The sequence below is a fragment of the Bombina bombina genome, chromosome 3 (genome assembly GCF_027579735.1).
Source record: "Bombina bombina isolate aBomBom1 chromosome 3, aBomBom1.pri, whole genome shotgun sequence".
NCBI lineage: Eukaryota > Metazoa > Chordata > Amphibia > Anura > Bombinatoridae > Bombina > Bombina bombina.
In genome coordinates, this window is record NC_069501.1 from 149,154,237 (window position 1) to 149,169,018 (window position 14,782).

Consider the following 14,782-nt stretch of genomic DNA (forward strand, 5'->3'; position numbering starts at 1 on the left):
TTACAAATGTCTGTTTGGCTACTGTGTGAGGGTGTTTATCATTAGCAGAATTGTGACTTTTTTTTTTTTTTCTGTTTGTGTCTGGAATGGAGTAAAGCGAAATTTTATCAAACCATGCGGAAACCTTATCAAGCAAAGAACCTGTCTGTTCCCAATCATCACTTGTGGTGCCGCATTGCTTGATGAAATTTGCACAGTAGATCTTGTGAAATCCAGCCCCTGTTATCGAACAACCAATCGCACAAGAGCAGGGCCTGTCAATCACCCAAAAAGAGTGAGTTCCGTGTGATTGATCTCTGCCACTTCTGAGGTGTCATGGATGATAAGCAGGAACTGCTACTTACATTTATGATTGAAGCTTGCTACATGTTACCCTAAGTACCCCAATCTTTGTATGCTGGAGAAGATGTGGTTCACAGCACCCAAAGTCTATTAATAATTTATTAGAGTTTATCCCAGGTGTGCCAGGTGATTGAAACAAGCATTACTGATCCTCAGCTTTATTTATTCATAGGTTAGATAGACATAGATACATTTGATCCAAATTGAATGTTTGGACTTAAAGTGAATGTAAACTTTCTTGAATGAGTGCCCGGTTTTTACAAATACTATTAAAAACAGGGGCATTTTCATATATGTAACTTTACATTTGCAGCATATTTTTGCAAATACTTACCTTTTTCTTCAGCAAAGCTTTATCACAGGCCCCGCCCGCAGCTCCTCTGTACTTATGTCAGCAATGACGAAACCGGGTTCCTCCAATGACGGCGTGGCCTCACGAGATGGACGCTCTGGGGTGAAGGCCATGATTGGAGGAAGCCGGTTTTGTCATTGCTGACTTAAGTACAGAGGAGCTGCGGGCAGGGGATCGCCGATCCGGCTTTGCTGAAGCAATAGGCAAGTATTTTTAAAAATACGCTGCAATGTAAAGTTTAATGAATTAAAGTGCCCCTGTTTGTAATAGTAGCTTTAAAAACTGTGCATTCATTCATGAAAGTTTACATTCACTTTAATCTATAGATGAGTGCAGAAAATACTGACTGTAGTAAACGGCTAAAATGCCACAGGCTCTCTTACAGGTTAATGAACAGCACAACAATCTGTTTTGAAGTATGGGAATATGTTCCTAAGTTTTATAATTTGCTTATATTAATGTGCTGTAACTGTGTAGAATCTGCACAGCTCTGTGCCTTCACTTTATCAGCACTACACCCTGTAAAACGTAAAATTTGCCTGCGTTTTTTTTTTTTTTCATTTTATTAGGTCAAATCCCTATAACATCTTGCATTGAAGAGTGACCCATTTTTTTCCTGACATTTCATGTCCATAGCCCTCTTAAGGATTCCATCTGCTTAACAAACTAAGCTAATAAGCATGAAATTAAAATGTGCTCAATATTATCTCAGAACCACAGTTGTACCTACTTAAGGGGGGTGAGCTAATCTCTCTAAGAAAGTCTTTCAAAGACTATGAAAGGGCTCTTATTTCTGGTGTGTTTGTGTGCGTCGTTCTCTTGCTACATAGATCATTCCCAGCAGGTACTTTGAATATATCACTTTTCTTCAAGAAGAATGTGACTACACATGTCTTGGCATGAAGAGCTGTTGAAATCATTTCCTAGGTAGATTTACATTTACATCTACTGCAGAATAAAGAAGACCATTTTAAAGAGAAAATATAGAGGGAGGGATAAAATTGTCAGTTTTGCAGAAAACACATTTTGACTGTTAATAAAATAAACTGCTATTACCAAGCCTAAGGGACAACACCTGCATCTGATAAGAGTTCTTTGTGTTAAGATACTACAGGATATTCTTTCTAGTATGCTGAGATGCCTCTCTCCCTCCTTTATTGTTGGTGGTTGTTTTCTGCTGCTGCCTTTTGTTGTCATAGCTTTTTTATAGCCAATTCAGCAGAATAGTGCAGGTGGTGGTTTCAACAGTAAAAAAAAAAAATAGTTTTAATAGTGATTCTGTTATTGTCAGAAATGACAGTTAAGTAGAAATCATTGGTAATTTGGCGTTTATACTTTTTTTTTTTTAATCCGTATGTAATAAATATAAAATATATAGTGGAGGTTTCTTTTAAAACAGTGTTCAGTGTGACATCTAGAAGTCCAGGACACCTGCACAATTGTACTGATGTGTTCTTACTCCTTTGTACCTCTAAGCAACCACATAAATCCAGCTGAAGACATTGGGGTATCTTGTCAAAATATTGCTCATTTGTAGCTTGATTTTATAGCTGCCACAAATACAATTAATTAAAACAAATTTGAATCCATTTGTTCACACTCTTCACTCGATCCTTAGGAGCCAAGACGAATGTGCATGCAGACAAATATTGTTTACCTTGATGGAAAAACCAAATTCAAAATTTATAAGAATTGACAAACTTACTAGTCTTCTCCAATATTAAAGGGACGTGAAACCCAACATTTTTCTTTCATTGTTCAGACAGAGAACACAATTTTAAAAAAAAGTTTCCAATTTACTTCTATTATCAAATTTGCATAGTTCTCATGTTATTCTTTGTTAAAGAGATACCATAGGTAGGTGCGCATGCCTGAAGCTTTACATGACAGGAAATAGTGCTGCTATCTAGTGCTCTTGCTAATGTACAACATTGTTGATAAACTGCTGCCATATAGTGCAGCAGTCACATGCACACTCCTGAGCTACATCCCTGTTTTTCAACAAAGGATAGCAAGAAAACAAATACAATTTGGTAATAAAAGTAAATTGGAAAGTTGTAAATTGTAAGCTGTATCTGAATCATCAAAGAGAAAAATGTGGGGTTTTATGTCCCTTTAAAATATACATCATAATTTCTTCTCTGTGAGGGAAACATAACTTTTATATTTTATGCGCCAAGTCATTTGGACTAAACTGAGCACTAGGTGCATCTTTAGTAAACAAGTACCGACTGGTCTGGAGGTTGTTTTAAAAAAAAAAAAAAATCACAGAAATGTAACTGAGTCATTTTCGGGAAGTATTTACCTCCTCCCTGGCTGTAAATAGAAATGAAAGCCGATTGGCGCTATAGTTTTATAAAAAGGGACAAATTCCATATGATTAATATACAAGTGTACAGGTGCGATTGTGTTAGTACTGGGGTACAAGATTGTAACACTTTTTACTATCTCAAATGTTACAGTGCTGAAACGGCACAGATTTTATCTTACAACATGTTTAAAGTGCATGTAAAGTGAAGACTATCACCCTTCGTCATATTATGCATCTACTAAAATAAATAGGACTTTAATTCATGATTTTTTTTAATATCGCATCCTAATTCACAAAATCAATCTATTTACCAAATATTATAAGCCGTGATTCCTCCGCCCGCCATTTTATCCCTCAATTCACAACAAGTGATTGACATTTCAGTCTTCTAATCCGCAGTTGCACCCCGTGGCGTTCAGCCCCTTTACTGTAACGTCACGCGATGCTTCTGCGCATGCCTTTTTGACTCCCAGAAATATTCGGATCCAAAGCGCATCCACGGCACGCATGCACTACACAGACACTCGCTAATTTTCACAAATAATACCCTCTTCATTCAGTAACGCATGCGCATATCTACTAACGATGTAGACACGCATGCGCAAATTGAGCACTCCACGGGGACGCGCGTAGACACGCTTGTAATAGAGTGTGCGGGACCGCTGTTTACGTCAGGGACTGTAAAAGAAGGAAGTAGAGGATGGGAGAAGCTGCTCGCAAAAACGGATAAGTGATAATATAAAATATTACATAAATAAAAATATTTACAACAAAAAAAAATATGGCGGTTTAACTAAAGAAGTGGTTTTGAATTAGCAGTGAATACAAACTATCAGAAAATTTACATTCAGTTTAAAGGGGGGGGGGGGGGGGCTTGCGTTTTTCATTTATTTATCTTTATGAATCTGTAACAAAAATGACCATAACACCAAGCATGACCAAATTCATTTATGTTCATCAGTTAATCATATTGTTGCAAAAATGTTTTATAAAAGGATTTCAATTTGTTGTTAAAAATGTGGAACGGTTACTTTTAAAGGGCAATAGTCTCCTTTACTGTGACTAATTAGAAGCACTGCACTAAGCTAAAATGAAATGCCGAATGTAGGGCAGCGCTGCTTAATTTCTGGATAACTGCTGTAAGCATTCTAGTTTTCCAGCCCTTGTTCCTGGAAAGGGAAGGGTGCATTACAGCAGTAGCATTTATTGCACTCTTTAAAGGGATATTCCAGCCAAAATTGGAAACCACATGGGTGCATTTCGGCATTGAAAAGAAGCAATTTTGTAATATACATGCATTAGAAAAAAGGCTTTTAATAAAAGCTATAGCTGTTTCAAAAGTGTATTTAAGTATGCAACGTGCACCAGCATTTGAAACAATGATTGTTCGGAGAGCCTAAGGTGCTTGTACCATCTAGTAATGACTCAATTTGTTAATTGCTAACATGATACAAGTCCCACTGATGATCTAATCGGCTGCATTATTTAAAATGTGGGTGCAGTGAAAACATCTAGCTATGCTTCACATGCACAGAAAAATGTTAACACTAAAACAGTGATAACTCTTAATAGAAGCATGTTTGACAATACATGTATATTGAAAATATGTTTCTATTCAAAAATACAATAAATCTATGTGCAATTATATTTTGACTGGAATGTCCCGTTAAGATTCTGGTCCGTGTGATGTTTTGTGCCTTTTTGGCTTTCGTGTTAAGTAAAATACATTTTTACTTTTTTTTTTTTTTTCTTACACATTATGTGGGTATTTAATTTTTTTCTGTTTAATGTCCCAGTAAATTGGTAAAATAGTTTAACTGAGAAAAAAATAGATTTTATGTTTGAAAATAACATAAATTTTGCCATTTTAGTCTTTTCGTAGGCAGGTCTGTACTTGTATCGTGTTTTTTTGCTCTGATAGATATAGATATGTATTTATGTGACTGTGTATATGTATATTTTTTATATATATATATATATATATATATATATATATATATATATATATATATATATATATATATATATATATATATATATATATATATATATATATATATATATATAGTGATGTTTATGTATATTTAGTTAGTAAGCAAGTTTTATGTTCTAGTATGTATATGTAATATAAATGTGTTTTTCTATTTTGTTCAATGTTTTGGTTTCTACTTGCAGGAATTCCAAAATCAGATCTTCTGCACACAAGATCCTTAAGAGGGCACAAGGATTGTTTTGAAAAATATCATCAAATAGCAAATCAGAATTGTACAAGGTCGAAGCTTTCAAAAAGTCCCTATGAAGAAGTAAAAACTATTTTGAGTAAAAAAATGAACTGGATTGTACAGTATGCACAAAATAAAGATTTATACTCTGATTCTGAATGTTCCAAATCATCACAACTGAAGCTTTGCAAATTTAGACACCAGAATGATCGTACTCTTCTTCCTCAGTATGACTCTCAAGTCCCTAGGTATTCGGAAAAGTGGCTTGATGGAGGAGCTTATGGAGTGTCAAATTGTGCACAAGGAGTTTTGAAGCGCAATTCACGGGGCTTCAGCATGCTAAAAAATACCAGCGACACATTTTGCCATGGCAATTCATTGTGGCCAAGTACTAACCAAGCACAAAAGACAGAAAAAGTGAAACATGACTCTGCTTCTAATATTCAGAGAAGATACCAGCATTACAGCAAAGAAGAATGTAAGTCCTTTCGATATATATATTTTGATGTTTCGCTTATAGTGTGGTAAATGGACTGTATTAAAGGGTTAAGTTAAAAATTGTTTTGACATGGTTAAACCACCTTGCTAATTTTAAACTCTGCTTTGATGGCCCTATATAAAGATAAGGTTTGTTGATCGTGCTGCCTTGTAGAATATTGCTTTAAAGTACTTTGAGAATGTTAGAAGATATTAAGGAAACTATTTCATGATTAGGAGTTAAGCGTGTCATGCACAATAAATGTGGTGCCAATTTGTGTGACTTAATCATTCAGATGGCACAATCTAAATCTACAGAAACGTTTGACAGCAAGGTGGCATTATCAAGTAGCCGGGTGAGGGCAGTGTAATACTTAAAGGTACATGAAACCAAAATTTTTTATTTCATGATTTAGATAGCACATACAGCAACTTTCCATTTTCCTTCTATTTGCTATGCTTCATTCTCTTGGTATCCTTTGTTAAAGAAGCGGAAATGCATTACTTGAGAGCTAGGTAACACTTTGGGTGAGCCAATAAAATGAGGCATATATGTGCAGCCACCATGCGCCTACCTAGGTATCATTTTCAGCAAAGGATACCAAGAGAACAAAACAAATTAGACAATAGAAGTAAATAGGAAAGTTGTTTAAAATCACATGCTCTGTCTGAATCATAAAATAAATAAATGTGGGTTTCATGTTGCTTTTAGGGACAGTGTTCTTTATTATTTTCTCCCCTTTTCATGTTATCCATTTTACCTACTGGAGTACATTAAAATGTTTACAAATACCTCTTTCACATGTATTTTCTCATTTGAAATAGCTCTTTTTCTCTTGTTTCCCCACACGTACTGAACATTTCTGAACTTAAAGTGATTGTAAACTTTAATGAATTAAAGCCCAGGATTAAAAAACAATCTTAAAAACAGGGGCACTTTAATATGTTTTTTTTTTTTTATTATTTATAGCGCCACAGTGTAAACAACAAAATAAGTAATACACAGTTACTTTTTCAAGGCACAGAGTATGATGGCATGAAACATACATGCACAAAAAAATAAATTGGTACAAATTCATGAGTATTACATTGTACATTATCCACTAAAGATGTCTTATTTAGACCCTAGTACTATGCCTTAACTACTATGTATTGAACATGAATACACTGTGGGATTTTTTGGAATACTTAAGAAACAAAAAATTATTTCAAACCGAAACAAGAGGGGGAAAAAAAGGGGAGGGCCGCACAGCCAGGGAAAAAGGGGAAGGATAAAGGGGACCTCTCTCATATCCCACCTCCCTATAATTTGATACCCAAAGAGGGGGAAATAACTCAAGCAAGACAAGACCAGCAAAGCACTTGGGACTCAGAAAAGGAGCTAAAATATTTTTTGAACTGACAACGGATAGGCCTTGATTATTTGTAGCCACCCAAGGATAAATGTACTGACTTTCTTTTCTGTTGCTGAGTCTGAAAAGATTCATATATCATTTGGGACTGAATTTCCTTGAGAAAAAGCCCAAACGGAGGGGCCCTATGTGCCTGCCAATTCTTAATTATAAGATATCTGGCTGTAGGAATAATGGTTATGAGATAATATAAATATTGAGGACCTGTATAATTACGAATCCTTAAAAAAAAAAAAAAAACTACCTCTTCAAAGGAAAATTGGAGCGATAGTTTAAATAAATGGTTAACCCAGAACTGAATTTTCAGCCAAAATTGCAAACTTTTTGGACAGGACCAAAACATATGCTTTAGATTAGCAGTAGGAGGACGACGTCGCGGACAAGCAAAAATTGTGTAGGATAAAAATGTGCCATCTTAAATGGGGATATGTAATAATTATTAATAGGTTTAATATGGGATTCTTTCCAGCTCATAGCAATTGCACATTTGTTTAATATTAGCAAACTCTGACTGATCATATCTGGGTTAATAGGAGGGAAAGAACCTGACCAAACGGTGCATAGATTGTCCATCAATGGAAGACTTTGTTTGGCTAACATGAGATCATAAATGAGGGAGATTGAGGTATTACCTCTTGTGAATTTATTAATACAAATATTAATCTCAGACCACTCGCTTGCTGTATCCGTAACCAAATTCCGATAAAATGGCAAAGCTAAAAATAAGCGAACAGATCATTTCTGGGCAGGCTATATTGTTGAAATGGAACATCCGGGGGATAGATATGCTGACTTTCTGAAAATAGTTGGTATACAAATTTAAGTCCATTCTCCTCCCAAACTTTAAAAGCTTTATGATAAATTCCAGGCATGAATTCAGGGTTACCTCTTATAGGTAAAAACTTTGAATGATAAGGGACTACTTCTAAAATGGAACAAAACTTTTGCCATGCTATAACTACATTTTTAATAGTTATTAATGATTGTACTTTAACAGAGACATTTTTAACCGGACAATGTAGAATAGCCTTTAAAGAAAAAGGGAAGATACAATAACTTTTTAAATCAATAGTAGCCAAATTATTAGGGTCTGTGATCCAATCCAACGCTATTTTAACCAGAGTGGCAATATTATATAGACTTATATTAGGTAGTGCCAACCCCGCTGCTCTGTTTTTGCATCAACCTAATTAGTGAGATGCAAGGTTTTTTACTTCCCCAGATAAACTTGGACTGACAAGCATAGAATAGACGTAAGTCTGTATTAGTGAGAAACAAAGGTAGATTTTGCAGTGGATATAATATACGCAGAAAAATATATATTTTTTTAATTTAAATTAACTCGTGCAGAGATGGATAAAGGAAAAAAAGGCCCATAAATCAAGATTCTTTTTGATCTTCTGTAATAACTGCTGAAAATTTAAATTATATTGTTTTTTTGGGTTCCTATGGAGAAAAATACCCAGGTATCTAAAGGAATCAACTACCTTTTAAAGGGAGGGTGCCGATAACTTGACCTGGATTTAATCACCCACATGAGTCCACTTTTTTCCAAAATTAATTTTATAACCAGAGAGAGAGCTAAATTCAGAGAATAGTTGCAAGATTAAAGGGATGGTTTGAGAAGTATTATCCAAGAACAATAGCTAGCAGATCATCCACATAAAGAAGAATTTTCAGATTATGAGAACCCATGATTACCCCTGTCAAATTATCCCTTAGCCAAATAGCCAATGGTTCTAATGCAATATTGAAAAGAGGTGACAGCGGGCACCCTTGTCTTGTTCCTCTGCTAAGCGTTATTTTAGAAGATAGCATCCCGTTAATAGTTAAATATGAGAGAGGATTTTTATATATTTTATGTATGAAATGAACAAATTGCTCTTGAAAACCAATTTTTTCAAGGGCCTTAAATAGATATTGCCATGTAATGGAATCAAAAGCTTTTTCTGCGTCTACAGTGAGGAGAGCTATTTCTGAATGACCACCCTTTATTTTAGATTTATCCAAAGTCCAAACATAATCTAGAAGAGTAACCACTTTACAGATGTTTTTAGAGGTTTTCCTACCGGACATAAAGCTGGTCTGATCTGGATGTATGATCTTGTCTAAACACTTAGCCAATCTAGCTTCTCCTTATCTATCTTCAATAATAACATAATGTTAGCGTTAGAAAAATAATTAGACATTGAATTATTGGCTGAATAATACTAGTTATATAGTCTAACGTGCCGTTATCTCCTTTTAGCTAAGATTTTGCCAAATTCTGTGGGAAGAAAATCGGGTCCTGCAGTCTTTCTTGATTTATTTTTTTCTATAGCTTTGATAATTTATTCTCCTGTAATTGGGGAGTTTAATACTCTTACATGTTCCTTTAGAGATCTTAGGAAATTACATTTTTGCCCAAAAGCTATCTAACTTGCAGAAATTTAATTTTATATCCACCCATTGAAGGGGTCTGAGAAAGCAGGAAGAGCAGACACTCTCTTTCCCCCCCCCCCCGCATATGAAAAGACAGTGCACAAACAGGAGCAAGCAGGATTCTGTAGACTTGAGTCTACATCTTATACTTTGGGGGCTTGGTTAGGAATCTAAAAATCAGAACAATGTTATGAAGAGCAAAAAAATTAAAAAAATATATACATTTGTTACAAAAACACTCGCAGATCGGCTATATAAATGGATCATCTACAAAACATTTCTGCGAAGAAAAAACTAGTGTACAATGTCCCTTTAAGTATTTCCAGCAAAAAGAGAGGTAAAGTGGAAGGGGAATTTAAAAAAATAAATAAAAAAAATTGCACCTTCAAATGTTATGGTCCTGAACCACCCCTGCCCTAAGCTTTGCCAGATTTTAAATTGCATTTTACTGGGTGCCCAGGTACATTTGTTTTGAGCTCCTGGGATTTGTTTAGCTTTGTGCTAGCTACATCACTGCAATATGTTGCAGATATTGGCACCTGTGAGCAAAAACAGTATCCTGTTTTACCAAAACATTAATCACGTAATATATCTCCATGAAACACATTTATTTACATTTTTGTTAAACTTTCTCACCGCTTTTTGAGTGAAAAAATATTACAACATGGCTTCCTAGGTGAAGAGGTGAACACACTCCTGGCATATTCTAGACTATACAGAATGTTATTGAAGGACATTGCTAGGTCACAGCTGGTGTAAAGCCCTACAGCTTTATGTGCCTCTAGATAGTTTAATTCTATTTGTCTTTGCGTAATCACAGATGCCACTTATGACTGACCATAAGGCAAACTTATACTAAATCCTTTTATAATCTTTAATGCTTTATACATAAATAATTGTATACATGTGGGACCATTCGATATGCTGTCACTACACGGGTGAAACAAACTACAGGTACTATATATTTAAGAAACTAACATTTTAGTCTAGAACAGCTTGACATTTTATATACCTAGAGTATGTATTTACAATCATTTTAATGTCCCTTTTAGTGAAATACAAGAACTTTTTTTTTTTCCATTACAAAATATAATATCTGAACAGTTATTTTTTTTAAAGGGATATTAAACCAATTTTTTTTTTTCTTTCATGGTTCAGATAGAGCATGCATTTTTAAATAACTTTCCAATTTACTTCTTTTATATAATGTTTCATTCTCTTTGTATTCTATGTTGAAAAGTATACCTAGGTTGGCTCAGAAGTTGCTGATTGGCTTCTCATTGGCTTTTAGCGGGCTCCAAGTAGTGCATTACTGCTCCTTCAACAAAGGATACTAAGAGAATAAAGCAACTTAAATACTGTATTGTTCAGCATATAGATTTGTAGCTTTAAATATGCAGTGTGTGGCCTATAATCGGGTGCTTATCAGCAAAATTGTACTTGTGCAGTACAGCCGAACCTCTGATGCACCCTGTGGCCTTATGGGGATTGTAGTCCGGCGGAGTTGGGTAGTTTTGCAATAGTTGATTGGTTTGGATGATGAGCAGGACACTTGTGTGCAGGAGCTACCGCTGTGAAGATGCGGTAATGCTGTGTAATACTGTGCTGAGTGTAATTCGGAGCTTGGGCTGAGGAAGGAGGAAGTGGGTGGAGCACACAATGTCCCATGTGAGTCAGTTTTGCTACTGATATTATCATGTAAGAAAGTGCTTTTTTTTTCCCGCCCATCACATCATACCTGCTAAAAATGCACCAGTACATACAAAATTGCAACTTTAATATGTTAAAATAAAAAAGGAAAGATGCTGTACTCCTTAGTACTGGTAATTTCAAATGTAAAAAAAGCCTTTATTCAGCCATTACAGCTTTAATGGCTGAATAAATGATTTTTCACATTTTATATTATGGAGGAGTGCAGCATCTTTCTTTGTTTTTTGTTTTTTTTCTATACTCTTGGGGAAGTGTAAAAGGATCCCCTGGGAGCTAACACCCTGCATTGGGACTCATTGCTTGCACATTGTGTGTGTTTTCTTCTAAATGGCACCAAACTTTAAGGGTGCGGCCTATATGCGACACAATACATGTAAATTGAAAAGTTGTCTAAAATTATATGTTCTATCTGAAACATGAAAGAAAAAATGTGGCTTTCGTGTCCCTTTAAAGGGACAATGAACCCAAAATTTTTCTTTCGTGATTCAGATAGAGCATGAAATTTTAAGCAACTTTCTAATTTACTCCTATTATCAAATGTTCTTCATTCTCTTGCTATCTTTATTTGAAATGCAAGAATGTAAGTTTAGATGTCGGCCCCTTTTTGGTGAACAACCTGGGTTGTTCTTGCCGATTGGTGGATAAATTCATCCACCAATAAAAAAAAGTGCTGTCCCAAGTACTGAAGCAAAAAATACCTTCTTTTTCAAATAAAGATAGCTAGAGAACGAAGAAAAAATGATAATAGGAGTAAATTAGAAAGTTGCTTAAAATTGCATGCTCTATCTGAATCGCAAAAGAAAAAAATTGGGTTCAGTGTCCCTTTAAGCTGTTGGGTTACAAGTTCAGAAGTATTTGCAAATAGCATGAAACTAACTAACTTTCACTAGATGTGCTGGGGGGCGAATATTATAAGGGTTTTCTTTGATGTTTAATATCTGTGGTATTTGTAAATTTGTAATTTTTATTTTTTTATTTTGTTTATATCTTTTCAGTGCTTTTGATGAGTAATGAAGAACTGAGGAGATTAAATGAAAGTCTCCTGAGGCAAGTGAACGGTAAGTTTCTCCTGACAGAAGAGTTACGCATTGTTTATACACAGGCTCAAGCATTTTAGAAACTTACATACTTTGTCTAACATAGAAGGCATGTGAGTTTACCTAAAATCTGTGTATATATTGTTTTATCTCTATATTAAAGGGACATTCTAGTCATAATTAAACTTTCATGATTCAAATAGAGCATGTCATTATAAACAACATTCCAATTTACTTTTGTCATCAAATTTGATTTGTTCTCTTGGTATTCTGAGTTGAAAGCTAAACCTAGGTAGGCTCATATGCTAATTTAATTTCAAAGCCCTTGAAGGCAGCCTCTTACCTGAATGCCTTTGACAGTTTTTCACAGCTAGAGGGCATTAGTTCATGTGTGCCATATAGATAACATTGTGCTCACACCAGTGTAGCTACTTATGAGTGGGCACTGATTGGCTAAGATGTAACTCAAAATAACTGAAATAAGGGGGCAGTCTGCAGGAGCTTAGATAGAAAGTAATCTCAGAGGTAAAAAGTATTAATATAACCATGTTGGTTATGCAAAACTGGAAAATGGGTAATAAAGGGATTATCTATCTTTTTAAACAATAACAATTCTGGAGTAGACTGTCCCTTTAATGCTATTTAGGAAGCAGATTTAAAAAAAAAAAAAAAAATATGCTATTTAAAACCATGCAATTATACTTATAAGTTGGCATTGAATCAGTGTTACCTAGTACTGTGGAATCTTTTATGGCAGCTGCAGATGTGCAGTAATCTAATCCTTTAGCTAAGTGTAGGTTACAAGGAAGATGATCAATTCTGGACATTGTTTGGCATCAGTGACTTCCTTTTTAGAATCTATTTTAAAGCCCACACATGTTGAAAGTGAGGATTAAATACCTAGTAAAGCAATAAAATAAAGGATAGCAATAAACTGACTATGCAGAGGGCATGTTTATGTACACTAAACCTTTCTTAAAGGGACACTCAAGTAAAAATTAAACTTTCATGATTCCGATAGAGCACACAATTTTAAACAACTTCCCAACTCACTTCTATTATTCAAATGTGCATTATCTTTTTATATACTCCCTTTTGAGGCAACCGACCCTACTGAGCATGTACAAGATTCACAGAATATATGTATGCATTTTGTGATTGGATGATGGCTGTCACATGACGTATTGGGAGGGAAAATAGAACTTATATATACACCTAAGTTTTTGTTTTGTTTTTTAGAAGTGTTTGAAGATCTGACGAGTGTAGTGCAAGAGAAGGACTCCTTGTCTTCAGAGCTCCATGTGCGGCATGTTGCGATTGAACAGCTGCTGAAAAACTGCTCAAAACTTCCATGTTTGCAGATGGGTCGAGCCGCAATGAAAGCAAATATTGCAATCAACAACTGAAGCCTTTCTAAAGACAAACACTCTACCAGCTAATGATAGTTCACACAGGGCTATCTGACTTTTTTTAGACTTAAGTTTTATAGAACTTTGGGGAAGGGGGGATATTGGCATCCTCTGAGCTCATTTTGTTTGACAATTGCCTTCCCTTGTGATATGAGCTCTGAAGATTACGTCTGTTTGGATGTTATGTTACTTTCAGCAAGTGATATACCTAGTCTTACCATGTAGGTCCAGCAATGCTCTTGTTGGAGAAAGATCTATAAGAGTGCGTGTGTTTGTTGGACCTATTTTCATTTCTGGTCTACTTAGTAATATTGCGCAGATCTCATTTCCACAAGACTAATTTTCTGCAGTTGTTGCACCTTTTATAAAATGAGGCTTTGATTTTACCAAAAACAGTGAGGCAATAATCTGCCTGAAGCCTTGTGCAAGGAAGTTCCTACATCAATTCTTGTTGGAATTCTAATGTATTGTTGTTCAACATTATGACAATATTTAAGCAAGAATTGAATTTTTCAATCCACTTTGGTTAGACCACGGCAATGTATTTTTAATCAAGCCAAGTCAATGACGATATTTCCTTGCTCTTCCATACGGCAACAGCTATCTGCTGCAACAACAATGCTGTTTGCCAATAATGTGTTTTTTATGACAAAAATGTATATGCTAAGAAATTTTGCTTAAGGTGTTAAAAGTTGCATTGTTAGTAACTTTATGTTTATGATGAAACATTTTTACAATCTAATTTTTATAAAAGATAAATATTTTGGGTACTTTAATAGTTCTATCTGAACTTTATGAATTTGTTATAATGCTTTTGCATAAGCTTACACTGGGGGGGGGGGGGAGTTTGTATTTTTACATAACTTTTGAGCAAATTGTGATTTAGTTTTCCTATTGCCCAGACATTTTTTGTTTCTTTGAATGCACTATAAAGTCTTGATATTAAGTTTAGTTTGAGAAATATGTAGCATGTGAAAAGATCACATTCTCTCTCTCACTATGTTTTATTTTTTGTAGTGCAAAAATAATGGTCAGGTGTGCAAAAAGTAGTTAGAAGCGTGTGTGCACGAGAGTAATCATAATAATGCA

At 34.9% G+C, this 14,782-nt stretch overlaps 1 protein-coding gene across 2 annotated transcripts in view; it reads left to right on the top strand.

Moving 5' to 3' along the window:
- The window catches only part of C3H21orf91 (chromosome 3 C21orf91 homolog), a 47,746-nt gene extending 33,277 nt beyond the window's left edge, over positions 1–14,469 (top strand). For both annotated transcript variants that reach the window (XM_053706009.1, XM_053706010.1), the window contains exons 3-5: positions 5,181–5,705; positions 12,243–12,305; positions 13,524–14,469. In XM_053706009.1, coding sequence (XP_053561984.1) covers positions 5,181–5,705; positions 12,243–12,305; positions 13,524–13,690 — 755 coding nt within the window. In that variant the 3' untranslated portion in view covers positions 13,691–14,469. The remainder of the gene's footprint in view (positions 1–5,180; positions 5,706–12,242; positions 12,306–13,523) is intronic.
- Positions 14,470–14,782: the final 313 nt, after the last annotated feature.